The sequence below is a fragment of the Pyrgilauda ruficollis genome, unplaced genomic scaffold (genome assembly GCF_017590135.1).
Source record: "Pyrgilauda ruficollis isolate IOZ18807 unplaced genomic scaffold, ASM1759013v1 scaffold7, whole genome shotgun sequence".
Classification (NCBI taxonomy): domain Eukaryota; kingdom Metazoa; phylum Chordata; class Aves; order Passeriformes; family Passeridae; genus Pyrgilauda; species Pyrgilauda ruficollis.
The window spans coordinates 11,456,642-11,471,072 of NW_024528821.1; the positions used below are offsets into that span (position 1 = coordinate 11,456,642).

The following is a 14,431-nucleotide window of genomic DNA, read 5'->3' on the forward strand; positions in this document are numbered from 1 at the left end:
GCGCGGGCAGAGCGGGGCCCGCGGGGGCAGACCCGCCCCCGGGGAGGCCGCGCCGCTCCCTCCGCGCAGCTCCGCGGCTCCGGAGCCGGGAGATTTTCACAGGCATCGGCCGCCGCTGGAGACTCATCCCCGGGCGTCTGTGTGTTTACAGGAAATAAACGGCTTCTAATGCGAGGAGCACGATGAAATTCGGCTGCCTTTCCTTCCGACAGCCCTACGCGGGGCTGCTTCTAAACCAGGTCAAAACAGTAGAGACTCGCTGGCGTCCTTTGTTAGCAGGCTACAAGAACTGCACCATTGCTATTCATATAGCTGTTAAGGACTGGGAAGATGAAACATGGAGAGAAATTCTTCTGAATAGGTTTGGCATGACACCAAAACAGCTGCAAGATTTGTTGGATGAAGGGGAAAAATTTGGCAGAGGAGTTATTGCAGGTAAGTATCCTTGGGTTATATTTTATAAACAAACTTTCAGTCCCTTAACAGTCACTGAAATACACACGTGCTTTATGTGTTTGCACTCATTATGACATTTGTTTAACTCTTTGAAGGAGTGGAGCATGAGTTGTGATGGGGGAGTCTATTTCAGTTCCTGTATGTTTCAGCACAGTACATATCAGTTTCACACTTCTTGCATGTTGACCTTAGAAACTCTTGCTGAAACCATTTTGCACTACTCGTGGTCAAGCGAATTCATGATGTTGTAGCACTGTGCATGCCATTTTAAAGTAAACATAAATAATTACATAAATAAATCTGATTTCAGTTTTACAAGCCCCCTCTGTCACTTTTGATATTTGGGCAGTGAAGAGGTTTGTTTCTGTAACACAGTGAAGAGGCAGTGATGTTTCACTGCATAAGTTGTGATGACATATAGCAGATATTGTACACTGTACACTTAAAAAGTTTCTAGTGCTCACTTTGTACTGTTTTGTTGTAGGTATCTTTGTTACACCATCTTTCATTGTCATTTGAATACTTTTAGCTGTTCCTGCACAACAAATTAATTCTATCACATACACTGAACATTGTGGTTCTGCAGTGCTGAAAACTGTAGGTCCTACATACTATGTAGATTTGCAGCCTTAATGTAAATTGCATGCTTAATTGTGGTGTAGGTAAGAATTTCAAAATAGTTTAATGATTTTAAAATGTTAATAGAATAGTGGCTTGAGAGGAGCAGAGTTTCATGCTTTACTGAAGCCGGTCTAAGTCCAAATGTAGCTCAGGACTTTTGGTAGCAGCTGTGTCTCCTTAGATGCAGGCTGCTCTTCAAGTTCTGCAGCACTGGGTTGTGGTGATTTTAACTGTGCCCTCCTCCTCTTTTTCTTCACCCACCTGAGTTGAGTCACATGGACTTTTGCAGCAAACAGCACAGGTGGGAGAAGTGCCTCCCTCTGACTGTGCCCTTCTGGTAACAAACTGGCTGGTCTGTGTCCTCAGGGAGGGCTACTTGTGGAAAACTTTTCTCTAGATCAAACTGGCAACTAATTCTGTATTTTAATTGTAATATGCAGGATTAATTGACGTTGGAGAGACATCACTATATCCAGAAAACCTGCCTCCTGAAGAGATTCTGGAGCTGGAAAACAGAGCTGTCCTCAGTAATCTAGAACAGAAATACTTGACTGTTGTTTCAAATCCCAGATGGCTCCTGGAACCAATTCCTGCCAGAGGGAGAACAGGGGTGTGGCAGGTGGACATCCCTGAAGAACTGATCCCTTCAGAATTGTAGGTGTTGCCCCTTACTATTATTTTTCCTGCCTAAGTGCACACTTGTATTTAAGATGCTGACTTGTAAAATACATCAGCATCTTGTTTAGGATTCTATTCCAAAACTATTTGATATGGCAAATACATTTGAAGAACTGCTTTTTTGAGGCAAAACAAACAAGATGTGTCTTTATGACTATTACATGAAATTGTTTTTCTACATTTTTCCTGTACAAACAACTAAATGCCATTTTTAAATGTACAGTTATGCATTGTGTGCCAATTTAAATGTAAATTAAAATTATTTTTTGATACCTGCATCTCTGATTATAGGAAAATGGTGCTTAAAAGCAGACTGCCACAATTTATAGGACATCTGTCCCAGACCACTCCTTGTCCTGCCTTACAGATAGATTCTTTTCATTCACATTTCAGGCACACAAGGTGTGCATATGATGGATATAGCTCTGTGACCTGACAGACACTGCAGAAAGGCCAGTTTGAGACAGTGCTTGTACAAAATGAAACTGAGCAAGTATGAAATTTTTTCCTCTTACTTAAGATGAAAAATACTAGTTGTCTTTGAAAATATAATACTGAATTCAAAACAAGTGTGAAGAATTACAAATAATAGCCACTAAGCTTTGGCACTCTAAAGAGTTTTTCAAAATTCACACCCTACATTACAGTGAGAATCCTTTTGATTTTCTGGAGCAAGGCCACACCTAGGCATGGCTCTAAAAACAGAACAGGACAAGTGGTAGAGTCTTAATATTCAGACACTTTACTGTTCCCTGGGTCTACAACACTTCTGCCAGAGCTGTGGGTCCTGGGCCAGTGCCTGCAGCTCCATGGTCCTCCAGCTGGAGCTGGGCTGTGACCTGGAGGCACAGCAAGCTGCTGCCAGCACAGCTGCAGGGGTGGGAAGTGACAGCAGGGCTGGGTGAAATTCCCTGAGCAGTTCCGTGGCCCCATCCAGGCCCTCCTGTGCCTTGGCTGAAGGGAAGGTCAGCAGCGCAGACAGAGCTGTATGGACACCACTGCCTGAGGACCTGCCTTGGCACTGTGCTTGGCAGGTGAGGCTTTCCCCAGTGCAGAGCTGTGCCAGTTCTCCCTTGCCCCTGCTGTGCATGGACTGCTCTCCTCCTGGGACGTGGTTTCTCATGCAAGCTCAGCCTCTGATTTTCTTCTCCATGGTGGCGTGCAGGCAAATTGATGTCCAGTAACAATCCCGCTGATGTTTGATTTGTTGAACCAGAATATCATTTTTTATATATATATATAAAATAAAACTGCAACAAAATTTAAACTGTTGGATGGAACAGTGCTGAGTTGGGTTTCAGGCAGTAGCTGGTCCACAGGCAAGAAAGGAAAGCTCTGGAGCATCAAAAATGGAAGCACTGCAGCCAAGTTTTTCAGGCATACACTTTGAACACATGCAGAAATGTCCACACACTCCCTGCTCTTCCTGCCATGCTAACACTGAAGAAATGAGGCCCATGGTATTTAACCCATCTAAACTGTGGATTACCTAAATACAGAGAGCAGCTGCAAGGGTTTGGGAATACAAGATATCTGGTTTTACAAACTACAGCACTACAGATTTTGTAGACTCCATTTCTCCACAGCACCTCTAAGTCCAAGGCACACTGTCAAAGCAGGTCTTTCTTCAGACAAGAAAATGCTATGCCAACACCAACAAGATCCTATCTTGAAAAGTTTAATCATTTACACTGACCAACACAAAGTTGGTAACAAAGACCAAGCTATGATATTTACACCAGCTAACCAACAGCTGTGAAACCTACCAAAAATGTTTCTGGCATAGACCACACAATGTGAGAAACAGCTTATTTAACAGCCAGTCTAATGGGAGAATGGTACATGCTGCTCAAGAAGAATCAAAATATGAAACTGGAAAAGCAACAAAAACAACATGTAACTCCCAAGCCAGCACAAAATTTGAAATACTTACATGAATATTTACACAGCAACTCAAAAGCATCGTGTAAGTCACCATACATTCTACTTCCCCTCCCAAAACTTTCCAGTGTTGCCTCAGAAGTGCAACACTCTTGTGCCTCTGTGATGATTGCAGCTGGACAGAGAAAGAAGAGGTACTATGCTAAGGCATCCCAAAGCATTTAAAAGAGACATGAAAACAAGTGTGTATTTAGGACCTAAAAGACACCTGGAATAGCACAGGCATTTCATACAGGGTTTTTAAAAAAATACTTTTAGATAATACTTATACTGTACACAACAGGACTTTTAAACAATATATTACACTGCTAAAAATGTTCATATAAATACTATACAGGCAAGCGTGCAACCAACCTGTTAGGAAGGTTCACAAATTAGACAACCACATATTTCTGGAAAAGCACTCAGATTATCTTCAAGATTTCTGATTTGTGTAATCCAAGCCACTGATACAGCAATACCTATTTTAAAGGAATTGGGACAAGGCATGAGATGAAATACATCTGTCTGCTGATGACCAGTTCAAGTTTAATATGCTACTGTCATCTTAATCTGGCATATCAATATTTAACTTGGGAGGTGGAATCACATATTTTCCAGGACTCTGTGTAATGACAACTCCAGTCTTTTTTCGAAACATTGGTGCAATTTTTGGTGGTTCAGGCAGTGGTGTTTCTTCTGTCTCCTCATTATCTTCATGATGAAGATCATAAGAGATATTTCCATATTCTCGCAAGAATGGGAAAATTTCAAGCAGGAACTGGCAGAAGTCTTTGCGAATTCCAAACCACCCTAAAAGAAGTGAAATCGTTTTACATTGTTAACAGAATGAACTATTTAAGGTCTCTTGATTGTTTGCATATAAATAAGATTTTTTAATGCTGCTTCTCAGCATTCCTTACGCCTATCACAACATTACAGTTCAAGTTATATACACACAGACAGTCTGGACAAGCATTTGCACAGTTCCATGTCTGCACATGCATGCCTGTGTCTATATCCATCTGCATAAATTACAGCTACACTACCCCAGCAAGAATCCATTTCGTTTCACACATTACAGTGTTGGGTCACACCAGTACAGAGAAAGAACACAAAAGACTTAGCACCTCAAGCAAAGTAAACGCCACAGGGCAGGACACTGTAAGCACTGAAACCTTATTACAACTGCCTGAAAGTATTAGTAGAAGAAAAGCCCTTTCTGAAAATACAAATCTTAATGAAATACACTGATTTTTAATCTGTTTCCAGGATTCTGAAATACTTACAGTGATTGCCTCCTTTTTGTCCAAATGTTGTTGCCATTAATGTTATCAGTGAAAGCCAGAGAGGAACAAATATGGGTATGAAAGAAAAAGAATTATGCCCATCCAGTCTGTGTACTAGCAAGATCTAAATGGAAAAAAAAATTATACAATGTCAGTTTAACTGCAATACTCATTTTCAAACTGCTTAAAGCATATGCTGATCTGAAATCTTTAAGTTCATACATCTGTGAGGAAAAAGTGGCCTTCACAGAAGCATGTAGTTATACTTCCAGTGTGATGCAGATTTTTCTCAAGAAACTTTAAAGGAACAGAATAGAATTTTCGTTTGTGTTTCATCTTTGCTGTTAATATTTTATTGCAAAACAAAGAGCAGCATTCTCATTTCAAAAAGTTCAAATATTGTCATTCATTTCTTACTGAAAAAAGAGTAAGACACATCAAACTCATTATGGCTTTTTCTACCTCAAATGTGAGCAGTGGAACTACAATTGTCATCCAGCTGACAGCCATGGTTATGTGTGTCCTCCTCTGCTCAGCAATCACGTCCATGGAGCGCAGGAACAGCACAGACCACACAATGTAATAGAGCACAACGAGGCACAGGAAGGACATCAAGATCCACAATGGAACACAGACAACCTGAAAGAAAAACACATTTGATTTGTTTCAGTTGTGGGTTTTTGGTTTTTTTTGGGTTTTTTTTTTTTTTAGCAAGTCTACGTATTAAGCCTAAACAAGAAAATTAAGTCTTTAACTAAATAATGTCTAACAGAAGGGCATCAAGCTCATGTGTGTTGTTTCCAGACATAATCAGTTCAGGGGTTCCTCAGCTTTCTAAACCCCATCAAGTTGAAACAATTTAAAATTAAGGCAATGTAGTTCAACTTAGGTAAGACTTCTGTGATTTTGCATGGGCTCAAACTGTACTTGAAACTGATTTTTAACAAGTACTTCCACACTGGATACCTTACTTTAAAGAGTTTCAATCCTTTCTTGAAAATTTTTGACAATAGAAAGGACAGTCAGTTTCATGGTAGTTTACAGAAACCCAGTCACAGAAACAGCACTTTTGTTTTCTAAAGGCACTTGGGACAGGACATCTCAGCAGTTTTGACAAAGACTACTTGCACAGTAAGTGGATTTACATTCCTGGTAACACAACAAATAAAAGTAGTTATTTACCAATACATTCTCTAACTCACCAATCATTTTCATGGCTTGTTTAGTGTTCCCATTGGGAACTTTGGGTGAGGATTTCTCATTCAACTGCTGCTCAGAGAAGAACTGCAGTAGATGGCACATTCCTCTCTCCCAGAGGATGATGTGCCCAAAGAACAGCCTCTGACTGCCATGACCACTGAACGAGATGCCAGACCTTCAGTGAAGGATTGCTAAGCGAGCAAAAATGGGATCATGGACTGACCATGTATGAACTGTTCCCTAGAATCAATATCTTTATGAAATTCAGCATTTAAACAAAGATAAGAAGAAAACACTGGTTACATACAAGCCATGGCCATCTGATGATCTCATCTAGTCTGAGTGCAATAAATATGAACTGTAGAATATTGACTGAACACAAGATTTCCAGCTAGAAAAAGAAAAAAAAAAACATTAGTTAACTCTTAGTATGATAAACTTACTTCCAGGATAGCAAATGAACGTGTCAAAGTACTTCTCTGACCCCATTCTTATCACTGAAATATGAAAATTCATTTACATTTACATCTTCTATTACTAAACACCCCTAAATTTGTGTGGGTGTGATCCCAACCAAATAATGTAGAGTCTGCTGTTTTCGAGATCTTCCTTAAAAAAAAAAGGGCACTTAGAGTGACGTAGAGTCTGCTGTTTTCAAGATCTTCCTTAAAAAAAAAAAAGGGCACTTAGAGTGATTAGAGAAATAAGAAAAGCCAAACTAATCAGAAAGAAAAAAGCAAGGCATCAGAAAACAGCTGTACTTTTCATACACTAAATACTGCTAGAATTAAGTAGTAAAAAGACCTTCAATTTAAAATTAGCAAAATTAATCCTTTGGAATATTTTGTAGTTTCACTAATGGGCAAAACTACCAACAGTCCAAATTAAAAGTCTAATTAAAATTAAAAGCTCTATTTAGGGAAGAAAAGAAATACATGGAACATTGGAATATGACATCCAAATTCAAATAATTTACTGTATATGACACTGAAGACATAAGTTTTGTGGCAATAGAGAAAAGCAATACTTCTCATTAAGATGTTAATGAAAGGTTTTCATGAATTCTGCTTGCCACTATGAGAAAGAGCCCTTCATTATACTTTGTTTTTTGTTTTTTTTAAAGTCTGTGTCTAACTTGAACAAAGTGAGACAATGAAACACCATCATGCTTGGCAAGTTTCTGCTTCCAAAGTTTATGGGCAGCCCTACAATGGGCAGGATTTTCAGAGACCACAGAATTATTATCCGAAAAGTCTAACTGAAGCTTTTGAATGCAAGCTAGAAACATTACTCATTTTAATAAAAAATATGCAGTTATGTAAGGCCTCTTTCAAATGTAAGATTTCTCTGAAGGCACACACTACATGCTACTTTTCACTAACACACAGGATTGCGTAGACTGTGATCTGGATAAATGCCTTTGAAAGTTACAGTTCAGGGAGTCAAAAATCCAACAGGCAGCAGGCACTTGCCAGCTTCAGGAACCACACCAAAGTCTCCACTGTTCAGCTATAAATTACTTTAAAAAGACTGAAAAAGTAGATTTAAAATAATTTTGTACCCCTGTCTTTCTTAAAAGAGTAAACCACCAAACCCTGCCACTCAAGCAACCAGAAAGCTGCAAGAGCAAAGAGAAAGAGAAAAATATAAAAATCAGAGGATCAATTGCTGTAATAGTTCATAGAATCAAGTTAACACATGAGATCTATATGGCAAGTGCACACATATTTGCAGTGGCTCACAACTTAACAAATTCAACGTGCTTTACATAAATAGTGCTTTACTGACTACAAAATAGTGTAACACATAAAAGGAACACACATATTTGCAGTGGCTCACAACAAATTCAACATGCTTTAAATAAATAGTGCTTTACTGACTACAAAATAGTGTAACACATAAAAGGAAGCTTTTTCTTAGCCCACCATGACAGAGACAAAATCCCAGCATGTACTTACTGATCACCTAATCAGATGCAGAACAGGAATGAGCAGATAATGTATTTCAGATTAAATACTTATAAAAATAATAACAGATTAACAACTGCTTTGATTACTCAAGTAAAAAATTCAGGTCCTGGATTAAAGGCAGACCCCTCATGTTTCTAGCAAATGAGGAAGGGAAATAATGAAATCTTCACACAGTAAAAAGAAGAGAAAGTAGAACAGCACTAGGTGAAGATGACTAAGAGTAAAAAAAAAAGTAAATAAAAATGGGTTGAGACAGCTGTTGCCTTTTATGGATTCCACTTTCTTCTGCCAGCACGTAGCAGCTGTGCAGTCATCTGTAAATCAATGGGCAATCAAGCATCATCCAGTAGATGGCAAGCACTTCCACACAAATTTTACTTTTAGCAATGCTTAACTGGTAATAGAACCCTGCAAAATAAATTTCTATTGGCAAATGTTTCAAAATGAACTTAGGATATCAGTTTACCAGCCACCATAACAATCACTTACCAAAAATGTTTCTCTCTAGAGAAAAACTAATCTTATGCTAATGTTAGAGAAATAGCCCCTTGAAATTAAAATACCTGAAAAAGCTGAGCCTCATCTAAAAATCAGATTTTTAATTGTCATGGGGTAGTTTGAGGACATAGCAAAATGAAAAATGCCTTAAAAAATTCAGTATGAATTCTAAATTTATTGCAAAATGTCACAATTTTGGGAGCACCTTGAGAATCCTTCCAAGGTTCTTCCAAAACCAAAGGGAGTTAAGATAGAGGCAGAAAATAAAAGCCTAATGCTACTGCCTATCATTCACATTCCCAAATTAAAGATTAAACACACAGATTGTGATATTAAGACATTTTCAGCCCTGATTACATAGGGCTCTGGAAACTCAGTTCTGCCTAGAGACAGTGCTTGCAATCAGTGGAATTTTTTTCTGTTGTTTCCTTGTAAGTGTCTGGTATTGATCTATACTGCAGAGTTCCTGGCGAACACAAAATAATAAATAACACGCATATACAAGAATTAATAAATTAATAACATTATTTTTGTTAACAAAAAATAATAAAAAAGCAGGTTCAAAACATCCTGCAATTTGGTAGTTAAAAGAACCTAGAAGAGACTAGAAAAAGTTGTATATTCCTGACCCTGATTTCACTCCCATTTGCAGATGAGTGCATTTACAGGTGAGTGCAATTAATTGGACTGATGCAGTCTGCTGAAATGTGCTTTCCTAAGAGACAGAGTGCCCCAGCACTGATCCCAGGTCCTGCACTGCCATGCAGTGGCACATGAAGTGAAGCCTCACCTCCAGAGAGCGGTCGTGTCGGAATCCCCACACACAAGCTGCAACTGAGACTGGAGACACAAAGAACAGGGGCATGAAGACCAGAAGCCAGAAATGGGTTCCTCTTTCAATCCTGTCACACACCAGGACTTCAAACATCAGCAGCAGCAGGTGGATGCCTACTGCAATTAGCATAGCTTTGAACTCCACACAGGTTTCTCCTTCTGCTCTGAAGGGAGGATAAGGAAGAATTTACTTGTCTGTAAGAAAGCACATTACCCTGCAAACATCCCAGAACATTTGCCTGAGCTTCAGATATTAGCACTTGTTTTTAATAAACATACACATTATACTCATTAAACACCACTGCTGATGACCTAGTAGGATTTCTTTCCCATAAAGCTGCATGTTTGAAGTATTTTACTCAAAGGGTGCAGTGGAATTTTTACAATTTGAAATTTTTTTAAGGATTCCATAGCTGGGCAGATAAAACAGGATTTCTTTGCTAGTATATCAACAGTCAGCTATCATGCAGGCTGTTAGAAAATAAGCTAAATTTAAAATGATCTGTTTGATTTCTGCACCAGCATTCATTGAATCAACACCTTTCCCCAGGATTTCTTTATTTACCCAAGCTACAGTATTGCAACAGATATTTTCTGTTACTAAAAGTAAAATGCCTGTAAAATGACAGCACACACAGAGCTTCTCCCTACACCACTAGACCCATTATGAGAAGAGGCAAACAAGACCTGAACCACACAAAATGTGGGTGTATGAGGAGATCTGTGCATCAGGATTTTTCATTTAATATTCAACACAGAAAAGACATTTTCTGCACTTCATTTAAGGTCATTTTTCTTTTTCCCTGGGATCTTCAAATTCACAATCTACTCAAATTACCAAAAAACTCAACACTGATGTATTTAGAGATGAAAAAGTTATTCTGTCCTAGACTGACAAGACACGACCTTCCCTCTGTTCTGCCAAACAATCATCACTAACTTACCGGTACTGTGGGTTTCGGGCCCACACTCCTGTTCCCACCGAGGCACCAACAATCACCATTAACTTCCACAGCCATATTGGAGCAAACACAGCCCAGTAACTCCACTGAATTTTGTCATCCAGACGTAGAGAGAGCAACACAGAGAAGAGCAGCAGGCAGGCATAAATAAGGAATTTGCTATTGAACAAAGAAAGAAAACAACCCAGTCAGGAATCAAGGCAGGCAACTTCACATTAACTTTGCAGAGGACAACAAAATCAGTCACAGCTGAAATTTCACTGGGATACTTCCTAATAGAAAATGTGTCAAGTTTCTTTGCAAAGAATCATATATTTCATCATAGATACAGCCTATGTCATCTCTTTCATTTATCAAATCATTGCTTGAAGGAAACAAAAGCATTTCTGCATAACAATCTCAGTGAATGGACTGAGATCAATAGTTCCCTTCCACAAGGATCCAGTCAGGAGCTCTGTTATTAGAGGCCCACAAATATACCAGCTATACATGTTTTTTAAAAATGTATTCTGTCATACAAATCAAATGAAATAGCTTTTGATATTCCAAATTGAGTTACATAATTTATGAAATTTTATCCACACCAAGTTATTATGAATTGTAATAGGGCCAACTTCAGATAATTTTTTCTTAATATTAACATTCCATTAAAAATCCAATATTACAGAAAAGAAAAACCCAACAGGTTAAATGTTTAGCAAAGTCACCTATTATACACTGAAGTTTCTCACTGGAACATTGAGGATGATGCTTACAAATTTAAAATACCTACACTGATACAGTTTATAACATAGTCAATTTAAGAATGAATAAACATATCCGAATATTTGAGCAGTGGCACAGCAACTGCTTGTACCACCAAAAATCAGACAAAATAATTACACAGTACGCAATTTCCTCAAAGGACAGGAAGGCAAAAGTCTCCCACCCATCCACCAGAAGCTCACTACTTTATAAAACACGTAACTAGGTTTCAACACTGCTTCAGTGAAGTAATTGTACGTATTTTCAAACATGGATAACCTAAGGAACCGAAAAATGCAGCAACAATCAGGAATGCTACCATTTCTCCAACAGCACAACTCAAACTACCCACCTTCACTCACATCAAATAACAAAGCACTCATCAGATCAGGATTACTCTGTTTGATATCAAGCTGTTTTGTCTCTACTCAGAACAAGTGTCTCATCTGCACCTTAGTAATGAAAAACAGATTTATTGTGTCAGCATCTGCCTGCATGCTTGATGAAACTACCTCAGGATAGGATGATATAAACTGGTCACACCTCATAGCAACAAAGAGATGTCTCAGCTCCTCGGCTAGTCATCCTTTTTTGACATTCAGTATGTGTGTAATTTGTACGTTCCCTGGCTCCTCAATAAGCACAGCAGTGAAATACCCCTGCTCCCCGGGTGTTCCAGGCACATCAAAACATAAAGAGACCTGCAAAAGTGCAACATTCAGCTTGCTCATTCACTGCTCAGCACCCAAATAAGCTGCAAGCATCGCTCTGCAGCAACAAAACTTTATAAGCTTCTAGGACTTCTGTTCCTACTTCTGCATTACTCTGACCGCACATATTTCAATTGTGTATTTCAGCTTCTGTTACAACGCACTTCCTGGAGCTTTGGTTACCCTTTTGTTTGTCTACACAACTGACTGAATACGGCTTGCTCTAACTGGCATCATGTAAGGCCTCCTTCACGTGCAAGGTTCTTCCAGGACTCTCAGCATCTCAAGCCACCTTGCACAACCTACGTGTAGGTCCTTAGTCTGTGGTCTTAAAATATCTAGTAAAACCCGGTAAAATTTAACTCGTTCTCTCAGTTTCTTTAAAAATTACATGTCCGTACTCGCTTGGAGAGCCAGCAGAACCCCGGGCTGCAGTGACCATCCCACAGTAGATGTTAAGGAGGCCGAAGGAAGGGCTCGCCTGCCCCGGTGCAGCCCAGCGCTGCTCACAAGGGCGGACACGGAGCCTCCGCCGCACGGACAGAGCCTGAGCCGGGGCGTGCGGAGCCAAAGCACCGCGGGGAAACACTGGAACACCAGAAAGAGCCTGGGAGCGATCTGAGAGTTACACAATAACAAAGCAGCTGGACTGGGAGCGGGGCTGGAAAGCAGATGTGGAGCGCTCGCCCGGACGGCGAGCCAGCCGCGGGGAGCACGCACCGCACCCGGGGCTGGGAAGGCTGGATTCCATGATCTCAGAGGTCTTTTCCAGCTCGGTTGACTCAGTGATTCCGGGCAGGAAACCGGCCGGGAACGGCGTGTTCCAAACGCCGCCCGAGCTCGCGGTGCGGAAGGGCCACCCGAGGCCGCGCTCCGCTCCAGAGCTGACGGGTCCCGCACCCAGCGCTGCTCCCGGCCGGGCCCCCGGGCTAACCCTGGCTGGCCGGCGCTGCCGGTGCCGCACTCACCTGGGGTTGAAGTCCTGGAAGAAGCCGCGCAGGTTCATCGCGGCCCCTCTACCAGGCGCTCATGGCGCGGCCCCGCCACCGCTCCAGGGCCTGGCCTGCCCGGGCCTCGCCGCCACCCCGCGCATGCGCGCGGCCTCTGCCGGGAACCGGGCCGGCCGAGCACTGCCGGGCTTCGCAAGCGGGCACTGCGCCTGCGCGCCGGGCAGGGCGGCGGCTCTGGCACAGGAGCAGGGCGGGACCGGGGGCGGGGCCAAGGTGAGGCGGGGCCAAGACCGCTGGCGGGACTGGAAGGCGGGGCTAAGGTGGGCGGGGCTGGGCTGAGATGGGCGGGGCTGTCTCGCCTCAGCGTTTCGGCCTCTCGAAGAATTTTTTCCTCATTTCTGCCCCAAATCGGGTTTCTGGCGGTGTGGAGTCAGTCGTGCGGGCCCTGGTGCTACATGGCCTCGTAAAAGTCCTTCTCCAGTTCTCTCAGAGCCCCTTAGGTACTGGAAGGTGCTCTAAGGTCTCCCTGGAGCCTCTCTTCCCCAAACTGAGCCAGATGACAGTTTCAGAATCTCTGGGTAGCTCTGGGACATTTCAGTGTCTCGGGCATTTAGGGGCAGCTCTACAAAAAGTTTGTCATAATCCAATATTCACTGAGAAATAGTTCCGAATACAAATTTGAAAAAACCCAAACAAACTATGTATGTACCTTGGAGACAAAATACTGGATACTGAAAATCTTCAGCCAAGCTAGAAAAGGCATAAAAAGAATCAAGGTGGACTTAAGTGAAACAGATTGTGGTCAGAAAGGAGAGAACTAGGCTTTCTGTTGTTTGGGGTTTTTTTGTTTGTCCATTTGTTTAAGTGAAAGTAATTAGCTGTTGGAACAAATGACCCTGAGAAACAAGAGATTTTTCACTTTTAAATAAAGTCCGCATGGCTCTCTGGGAGATAGATGCTAATCTAACTGATGCTGATCAGTTTGACTGTAACAAGCCTTATGAAATTCTGTAGCAGATCAGGATAGTTTACACCACAACTCCATGCCAGGGCAGGTTATCTGCTAGCAGTTTTTTGAAGTGAAAATCCCCAGAGCTCCTCTGTCAGGGTTATATTGCAAGTGAAAAGCTAATAAAAACAAACAAACAAAACATCACAATCATATCTAATAAAAACAAGCAAACAAAACAAAACACCACAATCATATCTTAAGCTTTAGCTTTTGCAGAAAGATGAAATTAAGTAAACAATCTAAATCTTCCACCACCTGCTAGCAGGACTGGTAATTTATTCCAAAGAAGTTAGGTGTGTGTGCAGGGTGATTTGTTAAATACCAGAGCTGCTCGTAGCCCGTGACAGTACTCATTAGTTACTGCAGATCAAAGATGTGATTCACCTGGAGATACTCACTGCAGATTGTAGTCAGCTGTAACTCCCCTGGCAAGAGCACAAACAGCTGACAGACATCCGCACCAGGAGCTTTGCACACAGTGTAGTCAATGGATAAAGCCAGGGCATGCCAAAGGCTAGGAGAAAGCAGGGACATGCCAGCGCAGGGAATGGCAGCGGGGAGGGTGTGAGGAGCCTGGGGAGAAATCG

General features: G+C 41.3%; 2 protein-coding genes across 2 annotated transcripts in view; one reads left to right on the forward strand and one right to left on the reverse strand.

Annotated features, from left to right (window-relative positions):
• LOC121363066 (EOLA-like protein) overlaps positions 1-3,022 on the forward strand; it is a 3,374-nt gene extending 352 nt beyond the window's left edge. Inside the window, exons 2-3 of the mRNA XM_041485125.1 lie at positions 152-435; positions 1,518-3,022. Coding sequence (XP_041341059.1) covers positions 183-435; positions 1,518-1,735 — 471 coding nt within the window. The 5' untranslated portion in view covers positions 152-182 and the 3' untranslated portion in view covers positions 1,736-3,022. The remainder of the gene's footprint in view (positions 1-151; positions 436-1,517) is intronic.
• Positions 3,023-3,417: 395 nt separating this feature from the next.
• TMEM185A (transmembrane protein 185A) lies at positions 3,418-13,019 on the reverse strand. The gene is made up of 7 exons (XM_041485123.1): positions 12,851-13,019; positions 10,411-10,587; positions 9,423-9,630; positions 6,472-6,555; positions 5,427-5,603; positions 4,965-5,088; positions 3,418-4,488 (listed from the first exon to the last, which is right to left on the reverse strand). The coding sequence occupies exons 1-7, from the start codon at positions 12,886-12,888 to the stop codon at positions 4,244-4,246; spliced, it is 1,053 nt and encodes a 350-aa protein (XP_041341057.1). The 5' UTR covers positions 12,889-13,019; the 3' UTR covers positions 3,418-4,243.
• Between the last annotated feature and the right edge of the window lie 1,412 nt (positions 13,020-14,431).

Excerpts from the sequence above, each read along its gene's own strand:
- TMEM185A (XM_041485123.1), bottom strand. The coding sequence starts at position 12,888 with ATGAACCTGCGCGGCTTCTTCCAGGACTTCAACCCCAG. Across the intron at positions 10,588-12,850 it reads TTCCAGGACTTCAACCCCAG|CAAATTCCTTATTTATGCCT; the intron begins GTGAGTGCGGCA and ends TTTGTTCAATAG. Across the intron at positions 5,089-5,426 it reads TTCCACTGCTCACATTTGAG|ATCTTGCTAGTACACAGACT; the intron begins GTAGAAAAAGCC and ends TTTTCCATTTAG.